General features: G+C 36.8%; 1 protein-coding gene across 2 annotated transcripts in view; it reads left to right on the top strand.

Moving 5' to 3' along the window:
* SPATA13 (spermatogenesis associated 13) overlaps positions 1-17,949 on the top strand; it is a 160,012-nt gene that overhangs the window by 60,886 nt on the left and 81,177 nt on the right. For both annotated transcript variants that reach the window (XM_007495227.3, XM_001375720.5), the window contains exon 2: positions 5,330-7,123. In XM_007495227.3, the coding sequence (XP_007495289.1) occupies positions 5,492-7,123 (1,632 nt within the window). In that variant the 5' untranslated portion in view covers positions 5,330-5,491. The remainder of the gene's footprint in view (positions 1-5,329; positions 7,124-17,949) is intronic.

Genomic DNA, 17,949 nt, shown 5'->3' with positions numbered 1-17,949 from the left:
ACAAATCATTTAACTTCCATCTGCCTTCATTTCCTCAACTATAAATGCAGATAATAATAACACCTCCCAGAGATGTTGTGAGGATCAAATAAGATAATATTTTGTAAGTGTATTTCAGTATCTGATACATAGAAGGTGCTTATTCCTTTCCCTCCCACTGCAAGTTGGAGCATGCTCCATAGTATGTAGCACAGTGCCTAGAATGTAGCAAGTTTTCAACAAACATGTAGTTGAATAACTGATCAAACTTTAATAACATACAATTTTAGGCCACATTATTTTATCTACAAAATATATTAACATAGCCTAATCTATATTCTTTATCGACTAACAGAATACTTTAAACATAGCAGGGAGGTAGTATGTTGTAGAGAGGACCTGAGATCAAATCTTGGCTAGGTTACACCATGCGTACTAGGCACTTAGTTCTTATTGCACTGCTTCAGTCTCTTCATTTAGAGAATACGTGCTTAGCACATAGTACATGATTTATAAATTCTTGAACTGTTAACTGGGTGATGAGGGGGGAGATAGACTAGATGACCTCTAAAAATTTTTCTAACTCCAAATTTGTGATCCTATGAACTCAATAAATATATGAAAATTATCATGAAGATCAAATCATGCATACTTTGAATATGACCTGATAGACATTTCTGGTGCTGTTTCTTAGTAAGCAGGAGATAAAAGGATGAGAAATTATTCTTGCAATGACTGAGGGATCATTCCTCCCTGAGATCCCAGGGAATTCTTCTTTTTAGTGCACAACTGTAAAGGGACATTAATATAGACTTGGAAATCTGAGAAGGGTTTGCTACCTCTATTTCTTTTTTCTCCATGGTGTCTTACCTCTTTACCAGTATGGCTGGCCCTTTTGACCAATTTATTTTTCTGAGTTGTTGGATAGGATGAGGCACATGATTGCACAGGAAGCCACAAAAAATTCTCATCTGTTTACCCAAGGATGCTAAAGACCTCTATTGGGCTTCTAATCATAGCAACAGAATTTCTTCTCCATGCACATATTTAAAAAATGAAGTCTCTTAATGATGGGAATAACATAATAGCACAAATGTTTTACACAATAGACTATAAATAATGTTTGACCAGACTATATAGCCTGGTCCTTGAATAAGTGGGTGATGAGTAAGGGGAGCCCTGGTCTTGAATGAGCTCCTGGAAATCACTTTCTTTTTTATTAATGGCATTATTCCATACTGCCTTTGTGCATCGCCCAAACTAGGCTTCTGTGCCAAATGTGGTAAAGGGACCTCAATGAAATAACATATAAATATCAGTACAATTAATAGAAGACATTTTAAATTAGAGAAATCTAAAGCTCCATGACTTTTCTCATATTCTAAGACTATAATTCTAAATGGAAGGAAAGGGAGACAATTTACCCCACAACTGGCCAAATCATAGTTTTATGGTTGGAAGGGACCTTGGAGGTTATCTAGACCTAACTCCTATTTTATGGATAAGTAAACTTTTGCCCAGAAAGGTTATATGATTGGTCTAAATCTAGTAAGTAGCAAATCCCTGTGTGACTGTGAGTATGACTTCTTGCCTTCTTTGTAAAATAAGGGGTTTCGACTAGATGAACTTTCAGGTCCCTTTCAAATCTAAATTTATGATCTTAGGATCCCATGTCTCCTACTATGTTCTTTTGATGATATAACAGATTGCTTCTTTTAGAGACCCTAGGAATCTTAAAGTACTCGAGTTCCAGTTATGGGGAATTAGGGAAGTTGACCATAATTCAGTTCCTAAATCTTACAGATACAGAACTTTATAATTAGAAGAATAGTAATAATAGTTCAATGGCAGCTAAATAGCACAGTGGATAAAGTACTCGACTTGGAGTCAAGAAGACCTGAGTTCAAATCCAGCCTTAAGCACTTACTAACTGTGTTACCCTGGATAAGTCATTTAACCCTGTTTGCCTTAGTTCCTCATCTGTAAACTGAGTTGGAGAAGGAAATGGCAAAGTACTACAGTATCTTTGCCCAAAACACACACACACACACACACACACACACACACACACACACACACAGATGAGATCACAGAGTTGGATATGACTGAAACACTGAACAACTACAAATAATAACTTATATTCTATAGCTCCCCAAGGCTTACTAAGTACAGTGATCCCTCACCCATATTGGGAGTTATATTGCAGAGACCCCCATGATAGGTGAAAATCCACGAAGTAGCAACATTATGTTTATTTTATTATTTATATATAGTTTAAGACTTTATAAACCCTTCCCACTCGATAAACCTTTTCCACAGTCTTAACCTTTCCCACACTCTTATAAACACTGAGCCAATCAGCGTCCAGGATACAGAATACAGTGCTGTGGTTGGTTACCTTTCACTCCATCAACTAATCTCACATTGGCAAACTTGCACAAGTGGTAGTGGCGTACTGCATTTCCATTGTGTACAGTATGGTATTCATCCACAAAATCTGACAATTTATCAAAAACTCTGTAATACAGAATTAGATTTTTTCTTAAACTGCTATACAGTGAAGCCATGAAAAGTGAACTGCAATGAGGTTGATAAGAGGAGGGAGAGAGTCAAGGGATGGAGACCCACTAGCAGGTTATTTCAGTAGTCCAGGTGTGAGATGATGTGGGCATTTATTAACCAGGGGAGTTACTCTATCAGAAGAGAGAAGGATGTGTGTGATGCTGAACAGATAGAACCAACAGGATTTGGTAACAGATTAAATAAGAGAGGCAGGATAAGAGAGTAAGGAGCCAAGCATCAAACCTAGGTTGGGATCAGGGTGATTGGAGCAATGTTGGTTTATTGTTCCATTGTTTCAATGGAGCCTGACTCTTTTTCTTGGCAAAGATACTGGGGTGGATTGCCATTTCCTTCTCTGACTTGTTTTACAGATGAGGAAACTGAGGCAAATTGGGTTAAGTGATTTGCCAGGGTCACATAGTTAAGAAGTATCTGCAACTGGATTTGAACTCATTTCTTTCTGACTCTAGGCCTGGAGCTGTATTCACTGTACCACTCAGCTATTGATACTTTTGACAATAAGAGGGAAAATACGATGAGTTCATTTTTAGTCATCTTTAATTTAAAATGTATACAGGACATCCAGTTAAAGAAGTCCATTGGGTAGTTGAAGATGTTAGACTGGAAGTCAGGAGAGAAGATAGGGCTGAATAAACAGCTTTGAGAATTATGTTATCTCCATCTTTAGAGATGAGGAAACTGAGTCTCAGAAATGCTCAGTGACTTACCCAAGGACTTGTGGCTAGTGTCAGGGCCAGGATTCAGATCCAGAACTTCTGACCTTAAGTCTAGTCCACCATGGTTTTTGTTTCTTTGATATTACAAAATTTTTACCTCTCCTCCCAGTGTCTCATTTCGTGTAATCTGTTTGCCTTGTATGTTAAATAATCTCCTTCCTTGTCACTTGCATGTTAAAGTTCTTATATTTATAATTCTAAAATAAATGTTTGTTTGAAAAAATATCTGTGATAGTTGTTTTCCAGGAATTCTCCATGTCACTAAGAAACCCTGTTTTAGTCTAAATTGCATAGCACAGTAAAATCCAACTTTAAGACAAACTACTTCTCCATATTCCCATTTAAAATTCATTCTTGTAGTTCCGTGCATAAATTTTTCTGGCTGCTTTCCCATAACTCACAGAACTGCCTGCACAATCACTGATTGAATTATGGACCTCATTATTTAGTGGAGGTCAAAGGATTAGTTGTGAATAATGGAACATAGGATGTTATTCAGAAATTCCAGTAAAAGTACTTGGTTTTTCTGCCTTTTTTTTTTCTTTCGGTTTCCTTCTTAGTAGTACTCAGCATTCATGATACAAAACAATATAAACTGTGTAGCAAATAACTAGTGTTCTAGAAATAATTTGCCCTAATTAGAAACTTGGACTTTCTGAATTTGTTTGTTAACCCAACAATTAAGAAAATGATATCCTAAAAAAAATGGGAATTTGTAAAATTACTTGGGCACACAAATGAAGACTACCTGTTATTTAAAGCTGTCTTATTATAGACTAAGATGAGGGGAGGCAGTGAGACTTCATCCCTAAATCATCCTAAATGAATTGGAATATGGCTTCAGACTCTAACTAGCTATGTTACCCTGGACAAAGTGCTTGACCCTGTTTTGCCTCAGTTTCCTCATCTGTAAAATGAACTAGAGAAGAAGAAACTCCAAATGCTATCACAAAGAGTCAGACACAAATGAAAAATGACTGAACCAACAGTGTCTAAAATAAATACTAGGGCAAAGGGTGTAGGAGCAGTTGTGGAGATCAGAAAAGACTTGAGCTGAGTCTGAAGGGAAAAGAGGGATTCCTTGAAGTGGAAGCGAGAAGAGATAGCATTCCTGGCATTGGGGACTTGGTCTGCTTTTAGCTAGTTCAAGTGCAAGATAAATCTTCTTAGAATGAGAGAAGAATTTATGTTAAAGCTCTCATTATTCTCTTAGTCACCCAATTATCCTTGATTCTTCTTTCTCTTTTGCCTACCATACCTAATAAGTCTCCAAATTCTGATGATTCTTCATTTGTTGTAATATTGCTTGCCTTTTTTACCATTCTCCTTGCTACACCACCCTAACTCCCCAAAGCCTTTTTTTTTTCATGACTGGCCTTTTGTAGTACATTTCTAAATAGTTTACCTTCTCCTCTTCTTTCCTCTGTCAATCTGTCCTACACAGTGTTGCCAGATTATTATTAATAATGATAAGAATGGTGATGATGATGATGATGAGAGCTAGTATTTAGATAGCATTTTGTGGTTTGCAAAGCACTTCATAGATAATTTTATCCTCACCACAATATAGGGAGATAGGTGCTTTAATTATCTCCACTTTGGAAATAATATGGAAACTGGGCCAGAGGTTAAGTGACTTGTCCGGTGTCACACAGCCAGTAAGTGTCTGAGATTGGATTTGGACTTGGGTCTTCTTGACTCCAAGTCTAGCACTCTATCCACTATAGCACCTAAAATTTTCTTCTCATCATAATACATCATTCATTCAGAAAACATTTCATTTAAGCACTATCTGTGTGCAAACTAGGTATGAGGGAGATAGTAAATTTAAATAAGAATCTGTCTCTGCCCCTACAATCAAGTGTGTGTGGGGGGGGTGTGGAATAAGACCAAAGAACAATACTTGATAATATATTTTAATGGGACTAGGGTAGTACAAAACAAGTAATATTTAAAAAATACCAAGGAAAACAATTCATTCTGCTTTGTTTAAGGGTTTCCAGTGGAGGAACAAAGGGCTAAATTCTGGTTTTATTTTATTTTATATGTAGGTGGTGCCTTCTACCAAAGAGCTAAATGGACACAATGGATGTGAGCACAAGGCACCAGGAGGTGCCACTGATAAACGACTGGTGCTTTGGGCAGCAGCTGAAGGCTGGGGTGTGGATGTGAATTATGATGTCCCCTCTCCACGTGCTTCTAGCCTTGAGAATATGACAGCGGTGCAAAATGGCTTTGGAAATAGCCCTACTACCACCTATGTAGTTATGGAACCAACTGAGTCCAGAACAATCATTAATTCTGCTTGTCAGAATGGGGTGTGCAAGAGTAGTAACAACAATGATTCAGAAACCCAGGAAGACAAACTCAGCCCTTCCAAATTCATGCGTCTTTTTTCTGCTACTAGAAAGAGAAGTAGCTGCAATGCAGAAAGGCCCCGCTCGATGATTCTCATGAGCAATTCCTCAACCTGGAATGCTCTATCTTCCTTTAGGAAAATGGGATCATTTAAAAAACTGAAGTCTTCAGTTCTGCAAGGAATTCAGGGTCGGGAGGACCCAGATGCCTTAAGTGAGGATGCTTCCGAAAATGACTTGGGAAAACACATTCCCAATGGTGCTGTGACAGGAGTCCAAACAAACAGGTATTCTTATGCAGGGCAATTGAATGATTTCCACAAGGACTTGGATGGGGGAGTATCAGATTGCTCTGACCCAGAAGAAAATGATGATACCTTCCTAAGGAATACTCACAGGTCAAGGAGTATCAGGAGAGCATATGGTGTTGGACGAATAAACTTATTGGACTCTGATAAGCATCCTGGCCCCCAGCACTCTGCGAGGCCTCTGTCACCTATCATGCAGGAGCCCCAAATCTGTGAAATTCTGGTGAAAAACTCTGAAAACAACCGTATTATCTACAGGAGAAGCAAGAGTACTGACAACTTGAACTTTTTAAGGAAAAGTTCTTTCAAGAGGAAGTCCACCTCCAACCTCACTGACCTCAAAGTGACAAATGAGAAACAAGAAATTCAAAGGACATTAAGTTCTCCTGCTGACTCCAATAAAACCGGTGGGTTGGAGAGGAGGTCAAAACGCTGGAAGAGTCCAATAAGAGCCAAGGATTTTGATAGAGTTTTGAAACTCGTAAGTAATGTTGCTGATGCTGCTTGGAAGAGAGAGACTCCTAAGAATGGGACACTGTCTCCGAGTGAACCAAACCAAAGAATACAGCTCAACAGCCAACTCCATGACGATTACTCCCGCCGTGTTTCTACCAATACGGAACATGACCGAAAGAGATGTACATCCCCAGTATGCAATGTAGAGTCTTCCTTTACAGTAATTCCTAGCCTCAGTTCAACTGTTTCTCAGGGCACTGATACAAATATTGAAACAAAGCTGTTTCCTCTCAAAGCCAAACCCCCCCAGACATCAGGATGTGTCCCTCAGTCTGCTGAAAGTTCCTTGTTGAGCCCCACTGCCCTGAAAGCATTTGTCAAAGACTCTGATAAACCAAAAAATGCTAGCCAGTTTACATGTGAATCGGTGCCCCCCAGCACGCCTCCTTGGCCCACTGCCCCCAAACCTCAAAGTCCTGTTTCAGAAAATGCCAAGTACAATATTAATTTCCGTTGTCCAAACACCCATAGCACATTGTCACTGAGCTCGATGGAAAGTGAAGAAAGAGCAGAGGTGGCTGCCCTGAAGGGGAAAAGTCCAGTGTCCTTCCAGGAGTCAGTGAAAACCGTGTATTATGATGATGGTAATGAAGACAGTGGCATCAGCAGCCATTCTCAGCTGAGCCTCAATTTAGCCACTGGTCCGGAGGAGAGAAAGGAGGAGGTAAGAACAAAACTGGGGTCTGTTTTATAAAATGTCACCTGGTAAAATCATTCATTGTAAGTGGTGGCTTTAAACACTGCCAGCTAGATAACAGAGGATTCTTTTTTTTTTCTTCTCCATAGCTCTGCCATTTTTAAGCTTGTGACTTTGTACTGATTGCGCATCTCTAGGGAAGTTTATTGTTGTAATGGATATTAGTGATAATGGCATTTGCTCAGTCATTTTGAAATACCAAGCTGTTAAGCATACGAGAAATAATCATTTCTCCCTTGTAAAATTGCTTACTGAGGTATGAAATAACTTACTGTACTATTAGCCACATTTTTTTAAACCATACCATATTACCATCTACTTTTTTCTTTTAAATCCTTACCTTCTTTGAATCAGTACTATGTATTGATTCCAAGGCAGAAGAGCAGTAAGGGCTAATCAATGGAGGTTAAGTGACTTGCCCAGGGTCACATAGCTAGGAAGTGTCTAAGGTCAGATTTGAACCCAGGTCACAGTATTTATATATTTCATTTACTTATCTTTTGTATTCTTCCATCTCTTTCAGCTTATTTGATGCAAGGATTTTGAACTAGAATGTATTTTCAATTCTTTTTCCCCTGAGGAATTAACAGCATATTTCACATACAATTAAAAACCTGGCAGTCACTGATTGAGGTTTCAGAAGAAATTTGATAGTAATTTTGCTTATTTGGGGGGGGTTAAATGTAGAAATCACATGTATTGTCTCAAATAATAAGTCAATTCTGCAAAAGATATTCTTTCCGTATTCACTTTAGTCTAACATTTCAGCATATTCTGTCAGCATCCCCATCATCCTGCCAAACTATAATTTTCACATTGAAATATGCTCAATAATATTTCCTTATGTGACCAAGAAACATGAAAGTTAAGTCATGCATGTATATTGTATATTGTTTTTTTCATTTGTCACTCCAGGATACTAGACAAGCATAAATTGGTTCCTATCATGGAAAAGACTGCCTAGAAAAATGTTTTCCTTTCCAATGAACCCAAGAGATTGCTCTAGTTTTCTCTCATCTCTAAGGGCCATATGAATAAATAGGGAGACCATGCTAATTTAGAGCAGTTCCAGAAGATTCAAAGCCATTCCCAGGGAGTCTCTAGGATGGGCCAGAGAGGTTGCAGGACCAAACTGAGTCTGGTTCAGACTAGAATCCCCAGGAGCCCAGTAAGACTAATCTGTCCCTGCCACACAAATGACTTGGCTTGTCACATATTCTCTTAGCTCAAGACTCATTCAGGTCTCCTGTGGTTTCTTTGGAAGAACAGCCCAAAATTTACCCAAAAGACTCCTCAGAGTAGAGAAATTTATTGTCACAAAGCAGCCTCCAAAAATTCTCCTTCTTAACTTCTTGAATATGAAAACTGAAAATTATCCTATGGACACCAAAAAACAGGACCATAGTCTAATAAAAGATTCTCTTAACCATGAGGACAACTCTGTCACTCATTCACTGTTAACCAGTGCCTTTAAAGACGTTGGGGCTCAGTTTCTTTGTCCGTAAAATGAAATTAAATTTTTCCTGTCCAGCTTTAAAGTCCTCCAATTCAAAATTCAGGCTACCAATACAAATGTTCTGTTACCTATGCTGACCACATATGAGAACTTGGACAAGTTACTTCTGTAAAAGCTTAACTGCTAGATAACAAAATAGAGAAAGCTTCAGGCCTGAAGACAGAAGGTCCTGGGTTCAAATCTAACCTCAGATATTTTTTGGCAGTGTGACATTGGGCAAGCCATTTAACCCTGATTGCTTAGCCTTTTCTGCTCTTTTGTCTTAGAATTGATACTAAGATAAAAGGGCAGAAGGTAAGGGTTTAAAAAAAATTTTTTTTAATTAAAAAGATAAAAGATAGTCTGTTTACATAGTTTCATGAAAAGTATATTTCACTTTCTTAATATTGGAAATGCTCTGAAAGGTTCAGCGACATATTGTCTCAGACATAGATTCCTGGAGAAATATCCAATTATTCTCTACTTGAGTCTATTCCTAACAGAAGGATTTAATCCGTCTTAATCCAATCACTCACTATTTGCATATTTCTTCCTGAGAGTCTATGAAGTTTAATGAAAAGGAGACTGGAATTAGGAGATCTGAACCATGAGGACAACTCTGTCACTCATTCACTGTTAGCCAGTGCCTTTAAAGACATTGAGGCTCAGTTTCTTTGTCCGTAAAATGAAATTAAATTGTTCCTCTCCAGCTTTAAAGTCCTACAATTCAAAAATCAGGCCAACAATACAAACGTTCTGTTACCTATACTGACCACATATGAGAACTTGGACAAGTCACTTCTGTAAAATGGAGGGTTTGAATTAGCAGATCTGTTAAGATCATTTTGAACTATAGAGAATACCAAGTAATGGAACTCAGTAGTAGATTCATGCTATTCTCCTGCCACCTAGTGGTCAGTTATGTTATTAGACATATGAATTATATATGTATTACATATAATTAGACATTGTGAATTATATTTTACAGCTGCTTCATTCCATGGAAAATGTAGGAACTATGACTTTGAGTTTTAATTCTAGATTTTTTTTAGTATTATTCATGGAGCAAGTCACAGACTTTTTTCTGCTTTAGGAAAAGAATAGAATAGTCTGCAAAGCACTATATTTGGAACTACACAGCATGAGTTCAAATTCCAACCTTGTAATTTTAATGGATATCTATGTGACTTTGGGGAGATCTCATCACCTCTGTGGGCCTCAGTTTTCTTATCTATAAAATGAGAGGGTTGGAGTAGATGATGCTCTAAATCTATGATAGTATGTTTAGTTATCAACAAGGAAACTAGCATTTCTAAACCAGAAATCAGGACCGTATAATCAAAGATTGTCCTGGCAGCTAGGTAGCACAAAGGATAGAGGTATTTTATATAGGTTTAAGAGTTAATAATCCCTAAATCTTGGGCAGCTAGATTTTGCTGTGGACAGAATGCCAAGTCTAGAGTCAGGATGACTCATATTTCTAAGTTTAAATCTGGCAATTCACTTACTAACTCTGTGACCCTGGCCAAGTCATGTAAGCTTGTTTGCCTTACTTTACTCATCTATAAAATGAGGCAAACTTCTTCCATACCTTTGCTAAGAATATACTAAAAGGGGTAATGAAGAATCAGACGTGGCTGAAAAATAACTGAGTAACACAAAACAACAAATCTTAAAACCCTTGTCAAGTCCAAAGTATTATAGAAATGCTGGGAACTATTCACATTTCATTTTACTCTTTGGCACAGAACAAATGTTTAAGTCTTTCAACTAAAGATTTTAAATTTGGTGGTCTATATTTACCAGATGTTTACTTTGAAAGAGAGGCAGTATGAGGTGTAGTAGCACTGGAGCTATGTTCTATTCTTGCCTATAAATTTTTTAAAAGTTATTTTATTTTCCCAATTACCTGTAATAACAATTTTCCAAATATTTTTTTCTGAAGTTATAAGATCTAAATTGTCTCCATCTCTTCCCCTTCCTGGAGACGATAAGAAATTTGATTTGGGTTATATATATGTATTATCATGCAAAAGATTTCCATATTGATCATTGTTGTAAGAGAATACTCATATAAAACCAGAACTCCGAAATAGAAACACAAATAAGCTAAAATCCCAAATAGTATGCTTTGACCTCCATTCTGACTCTGGCGGTAGATAACATTTTTTGTCATTAGTCCTTCAGAATTGTCCTGGATTTGTATTACTGGGGACTGTCGCAGTTGACCATCATATAGTATTGCTGTTACTGTGTACAATGTTCTCTTGGTTCTGCTTATTTCACTTTGCATCAGTTCATATAGACCTTTTTAACTTTTTCTAAAATCATCCTGATGATTGTTTCTTATAACATAATATTCCACTACCATCATATACAACAATCTGTTCAGCCATTCCTCAGATGGACATCCTCATAATTTTGAATTCTTTGCCACCACAAAAAGAGTAGCTATAAATATTTTTATACAAATAGGTCCTTTCCCCTTACTCTTGATATCTTTGAGATATAGATATGGTAGTGGTATTACTAGATAAAAGAATATGCACAGTTTTATAGCCATTTGGATGTATTTTCAGATTGCCCTCCAGAATGGTTAGGTCAGTTTTCAATTCCACTAACAATTCCCCATCCCCTCCAGCAGTTACCACTTTCCATTACTGTAATTGGCCAATATCATAGGTGTGAAGTGGTACCTCAGGTTGTTTCAATTTGCATTTCTGTGATCAAAAGTGATTTAAAATATTTTTTCATATAATAAACTTCATATAATTTCATATAATTATTGATATCTTTGATTTCTTCATCTGAAAACTGCTTGTTCATATCTTTTGACCAATTGTTAATTGGGGAATGGGTTGTATTCTTATAAAGTTGATTTAGTTCTCTATATAAAGGAGAAATGAGACCTCTTTCAGAGAAATTTGTTAGAAAAAGTTTTTCCCAGTTTTCTCTGGCTCAAGCACTATAAAAATGTGCAATCATGGTCAAAAGAAACCTGGCCTCAGTTTCCTCACTTGTAACATGAGAGTAAAATGTTTCATTCTTTGAATTTATATCCCCACTGACTGGTTCATTGTAAGCACTTAATGAATGCTTGCTTATTAATGTGATGACCTCTTAGGTCACTTTTGCTTCTAACATCCTTTGTCCCATTGACCTTGCTTAAGGTTAGAACTCAGAGATCAATGATTCCCATCTCTTGTTTCCCACTGTCTGTCATCAGTCAATTCAGAGAACATCAGGATTCTCAGAGCAATTTAGATTCATTTTAATTATAAAAAAGAATTGAATTCTGCTGTGAGGCAACTTCTTATTGAATCCAATCCATACATATTTATTGATACCTAATCTATGCATTCTCTATTCTAAGTCCTGTGTTGGTAGGAAGGAGCCAAAACTATTAAGTCAGAGACCCTGACCTTCAGAAGCTTACAGTCTAATAAAAAGATGGAATATGGACCCAAGTTAGTATAATAAAAGGCAAGATGTAACAAATGCCTCAAGTGAAACATCAATACAAAGTTCCTGTTTTTCAGGATCGCTTTTGATCAGAGGACAAGAGAAGAGAAAATTTCTTGCAGAGAATAACATTTGGTCTGGGTCTTGAAGGATAAGCAAGGTTTTGAGAGGGAGCTCTGGGAGAGGGAGTCCCAGGCAAGGAAATTGTCATGAGCAAAGGCAAGGCGATAGAAAAGCCTGGGGTGTATTTAGCAAAAAGTGGGTAGTCTAGTTTGACTGGATTTCAAGATACTAGAGGGAGATAGGACTGGAAAAGTAAATAGAGATCAGACTGTAGAAAGCCTTAAATGCCATGCTAGAGTTTGGACTTCATATGGTAGGAGGCGGTGGCTATTGAAGGTTTTTGAACAAGAGAATGATTTATGATCTTAGTCATGTTTTAGGAAGATTAATCAAACAGTACTGTGTAAAATACATTAGAGAGAGGAGAGATTAGAAGCCAGGAGACCAGATTGAAGGCTTCTGCCATATTCCAGACAGAGATAATCAAATTCAAGAAACATGTCTTAAGTATTTGTTCTGCATAGGATAGTGGGAGGCTCTGGTAGAGTCAGATTAGTTTTGATAAGATAAGACATGGCTGCTGCTGTCATGGAACTTAAAGCCTATTGGAGAAATGTAATCTATAAATGATCATTTTAATACAAAGTATTATGAAAAGTAATACATAAATGCATTAGAGGGGTGCAAAACAAAATACTTTGTGAGATCCAAGGTAAGGAAGTTGTTAGTCCAAGTTGGGAAAGCCTAAAACTCTTGGGTATAGATTGTTTATTTAAATAATTTAAAAGAGCTGTGACTTATCAGGGTGGATACACCTCCTCCACCAATGCAAATCTCATCCCCCCACACATAAGCACTTGCTTTCTGGTTTCTTGAGTTGCTGTAATTTAAGAAAATCACTACTACCTGGTGACCAACTCTCCAAACTCAGCAAACTACTATCCTAGGATTCTCTTCCCAAACACCAATAATTCCTTACCTCTGAGAGTAAATTTAAGATAATGCCAGTGTTTTAAATGTAAGTGAAGTCACTGTTTAACAGCAATTGAGGAAGTGGAGGAAATGTGGTATAATTATTCTTTCTAATTTGATCATTGCACCTAGACTCTGCACAATTTTGGCTTTTAAGTAAATGAGATTTTTTAATCCTAGTGTAATCTACCCTGCAAAGACCAAAGCACATCCAGGGAACTGGCTTTAGTTTAGGGGCACTACATTTAGAAAAGATATTGAAGATGGAAAGTGTTCTGAGGATAACCAGTTAATTAGGTAGCCAGTCAATCAATTAACATTAAGTAGGTATCCACTATGTGTCAGGCACTATACTTTTTATACCTTTTGACTTTGGGGAAGTCACATCCCCTCTCTCAGCCTCAGTTTTCTTAACTGTAAAATGATAGGGTTGGAGTAAATAATTTGCAAGATCCCTTCCAGCTTTAAGACTGGTTTTGTGATTCTAAGTCTATGGCCTTATACTTAATCATTGGCAGAGGGAAGCTACTTTCATAGAAGTTTTATCTTCTAGGATTACAAAGAAAAGCTCAGGAAACACATGATAACTGTTGTCAAGACCTTAACAACTATCACGTGGAAAAAGAATTCTACTTGTTCTGTTTGGCCTTCCAGAAGACAAAGTTAGGAACACAGGATGAAAGTTGCAAAAAAAAGGAAAAACCAACAAACAAAAACTTCCTGATAGAGTTGTTCAAAAGTGGAATGAATCAGCCCAGAAGATAGTTCCCTGTTACTGGAGGTCCCCAGATAAAAGCTGGATGACCTGATATAGTACTGTGGGGTTCCTTTTTGGGTATAGATCAAACCAGATGGTTGTTGAGGTCCCTTCCAACTCTGAAGCTATAATTTATCAATCAACAAATAGGCATTTATTAAGTGTCCACTATGTACTAGGAACTATTTTAACCTGTGGAGATAACAAATTAAAATAGTCCTTGCTCATAAAGAGCTTACTGTATTGTTGGAGAAAGCTACATTCATATAAGACCAGTCATTTTTAGTTGTTTCCAACTCTTTAAAACCCTATTTGGGGTTTTCTTGACAAAGATAATGGAGTGGTTTCTCTGAGTTATTTTACAGATGAGGAAATAATGCAAACAGGCCAGGGTCATACAACTAGTGTCTGAGGCTGAATTTGAATTCATGATGATGTCTTCCTAATTCTAAGTCCAATAATGTATGCACTGTGCCACCTGGTTGTTCACATTCATGTATACGTGTATATATAAAAGAGACACCAAGTGATTTAGAGGGGAAGGAATTAATAGTTGAGCAATCAAGAAAAAGGCATATATATAAATATAAATATATATATATGCATATATATATATATCCCTATTTTTATGGCTTGAATTTTCCAAGTTAAGAATGTGATTATTTTGGAAACTTGAAACAGTTTTTGAAGAAAGTTTCAGAGCTTTGGTTCAGAGTTAGGAAAACCAGAAGAAGCCAAAGTGCCCATACTCTACCAATTTTTAAAGATCTTCCCTCAGAAAGATTCCCTAGCTTTGAGTCACTAGAATTCTTTTAGAAATATTCATTAAAAAAAAATGCCCTCCTATTCTATGCCCTTTCTTTGAGAAACCAAAGTTTCTGTTTTTTGATAGCCTTAATCATCTGTTCCCATGACTTCCACTCAGAAATGTCTATGTTTTGCAACATTTTCTATAGTCAAACCCAAGAGTAGCATTGCATAAGACACAGGTCTCTTTTCAGGAAATGATTTACATATGACTGGGAACTAATGGACTATGCACCCAGGTTTCTCTTTCCAACCTATATTTTATTCTTCCTATTATTAGCACATAAAGCAACAGTAAAAAAGAAAATTGTTTGGGAAAGTCTCAGTTCAGCATAGACTAACCACATAACCCAAGTTGAGAAAGAATCATCATCTATGTTCAAGAGAAATTTTTAATTCCCACAAAGTTATTTGATCTCTTCTGCTTTAGATTTTCAAATAATGATCTATTTGCTTTGAAAACATTCATATGCCCAAGAGTATTATCAAGAGAATTTCTTTTTTCAATGGAAAATTTCAGAGTTCAATACTTTTAAAACACTAAATGCCCATAATTATTATGAACTCGGCACATTTATATATGCTGGAAGATAGGATGATGTAGTGGAAAGAGGCTGAAGATTTTGAGTCATTGAATCTTGGTTCTAGTCTAGATGTATATGAACTTGGACAACTCACTTAATCCCTCTGGGTTTCAGGAAAATGATGGACTAGAAGGCCTCCAAGATCTTTCTACGTTCCAGTCTGTGATCCTATGAGCCCGGTGATTTGGAAGAACATTTTTTGTTCTCATTTCACACTGTTATATTCCTGGAGATGGGGGCTCTATATCAAAATGATGTTGAATCTCATTTCCAATGGAAACTATGTTATGATAATGGATTATTTTCCTAATCTAGAGCCTAATGCCTGGCTTCTTATAAGAACAGCTATAAACAACACATTTAATCTACTGCAAGTGATATCCCAATCTACAGTCTGAAGTAGTCCAAAATGTCCAAATCAGCCAAACAGGATAAGACAATTACTATTCATATATAAACACATTCAGTGATACATTATCATAGTCTGTTTTATAAGGTTCACATCTTCTTTAGCAATCTTGTCTTATGGACAGGAAGGCTGAGGAAAATTTTGATTATCTTCTTACACCTTATGTGTCCTCTCCCTCATGCACTTTGCAAACTAGAGACACTGATATCCTTACTTGTTTGTTTGTTTTTTTTAAAAGGTTCCATCTCCGGAGTCTGGGCATTTCCACTGGTTGTCCCCCCATGCCCTCCACATCTCCACCGTCTGGCTTCCCTGGCTTCCTTTCAGTCTCAGCTAAACCCCATCTTCTAAGGGAAGTCTTTCCTGATTTCCCTAAATTCTAGTGCTTTCTCTTTGTTGATTCTTTTCCATTTATCCTGTATATAGTCTCTCTATATATACATTTACATGTTGTCTTCCCCTTTAGAACATGAGCTTCTTGAGAACAAAATCTGTCTTTTGGTCATTCTTTTCATTGTCAGTGTTTGTTTCCCAAGTCAATCATATTCCTGCCTGTTAGAATCTAAACCCAAATGTATGCCTCTCCCCACCCCCAGTAAACTCAAAGTTTGAAAAATCAGAGCCACTCAAATTTGTGCCACAGTAAATAATTTTGTTTTTAATGTCCTAGTCCCCTCTAGATTACAGATATTATAGGTTTTCATAAATAGCACTATTTCTCTACTCCCACACTGGACACAAGACAGGACAGCAAGTGTTGAAATGCTTACCCCATCAGTGACATCATTTTCACATGTTGTCTGTGTGAGCTCCAATCTGCTGCCCAATGAGGCTGAGTATTAATGCCCAAACACTGAGAAAAGGTTCCCACATTGAAATGTAGTTAAGAAGACCAATAACTTGATTCCTAATTGTTGGGGGTATTTCTGATTTAAAAAAAAAAAAAAAGATTTATGGACTGATCGTGCCTCTCAGAATCAGAGACAGCCCAAATGTAGTTTCATATATCCTCAAAACTCTTCTTTTAAAAAAAATTTTTTTTTATATAAATCCTTGCTTTCTGTCTTAGAATCATATTATTTGTTGGATCCACAGCAGAAGAGTGTTAAGACAATGAGCCAGGACAATTCTGATGGACTTATAACAAAGAAATGCTACCCACTTCCAGAGAAAGAACTGTTGGAGTCAGAATGCATATCAAAGGTTACGATTTCCTCTTTAAGTTTATTTAGGTTTATGTTTTGGGGTTTTGGTTTTATAAGATTATTCACTTATAAAAATGAACAACATGGAAATATGTTTTGCATGATAATACATATATAACCCAGATTGATTTTCCTGCCAGCACTGGGAAGGAGAAGAGAAGATAGAAATGTTCAGTCCTATAACTTGGGAAAATTTGTGTGGAAATTTGTTATAATATATAATTAGCAAAAATAATTTTTTTTTAATTTTAAAGAGTGGAAAGGGCTTAAGTAATTGAGGTTAAGTGATTTTCCCAGGGACACATAGCTAGAAAGAGTCTGAGCCAATTTGAACTCTATCCCCAATCCCCACAAAACCTTAAAAAAATACAGGAAATTTTTCTTTTTTCTTTTTTAAAATTTTATCATTATTAAACTGCAATAAAAATTTATGCTTAAGTTTTCCAAAGTTACATGCTTCACATTGTCTTCCTACCTTCTTTTGTCCCTCCTCCTGGAGCTGACCAGCAATTCCACTGGGTTATACTTGTATTAGCACTCAAAACACATTTCCATATTATTCATTTTTGTCACTGAATAATCTTATAAAACCAAAACCCTAAATCATATACCCAGATGAACAAGTGATAAATCACGTGGTTTTTTTTTTTTCTTTCTGCATTTCTACTCCAAATGTTCTTTCTCTGGAGGTGGAAAACATTCTTTTTCATAGTTCCTCAGAATTATACTGCTGGTAGCAAAGTCTGTCACACTTGATTGTCCCACAATATTGCAGTTACTGCATATAATGTACTTTAAATTTTACCAGTCAGATAACATTTATTAAGAGCCTACCCTGTGCCATACACTGTGCTAAGGGGTAGTGATTTTTAAAAAGGCAAAACCAAAAAACAGTACCAGCTCTCAAGGAGCTCATAATCTAACAGAGGAGACAGCAAACTTCAGTCTAAACAAGCTACATTCAAGATAAAGAGGAAACAACAGAAGGAAGGCATTAGTATTAAGAGAAATTGGGAAAGGCTTCTTGTAGAAGGTGAGA

Source organism: Monodelphis domestica, chromosome 4, assembly GCF_027887165.1.
Source record: "Monodelphis domestica isolate mMonDom1 chromosome 4, mMonDom1.pri, whole genome shotgun sequence".
Lineage (NCBI taxonomy): Eukaryota > Metazoa > Chordata > Mammalia > Didelphimorphia > Didelphidae > Monodelphis > Monodelphis domestica.
The sequence above is the reverse complement of the archived record's forward strand: the minus strand, read 5'-3'. Positions and strand labels throughout refer to the sequence as shown.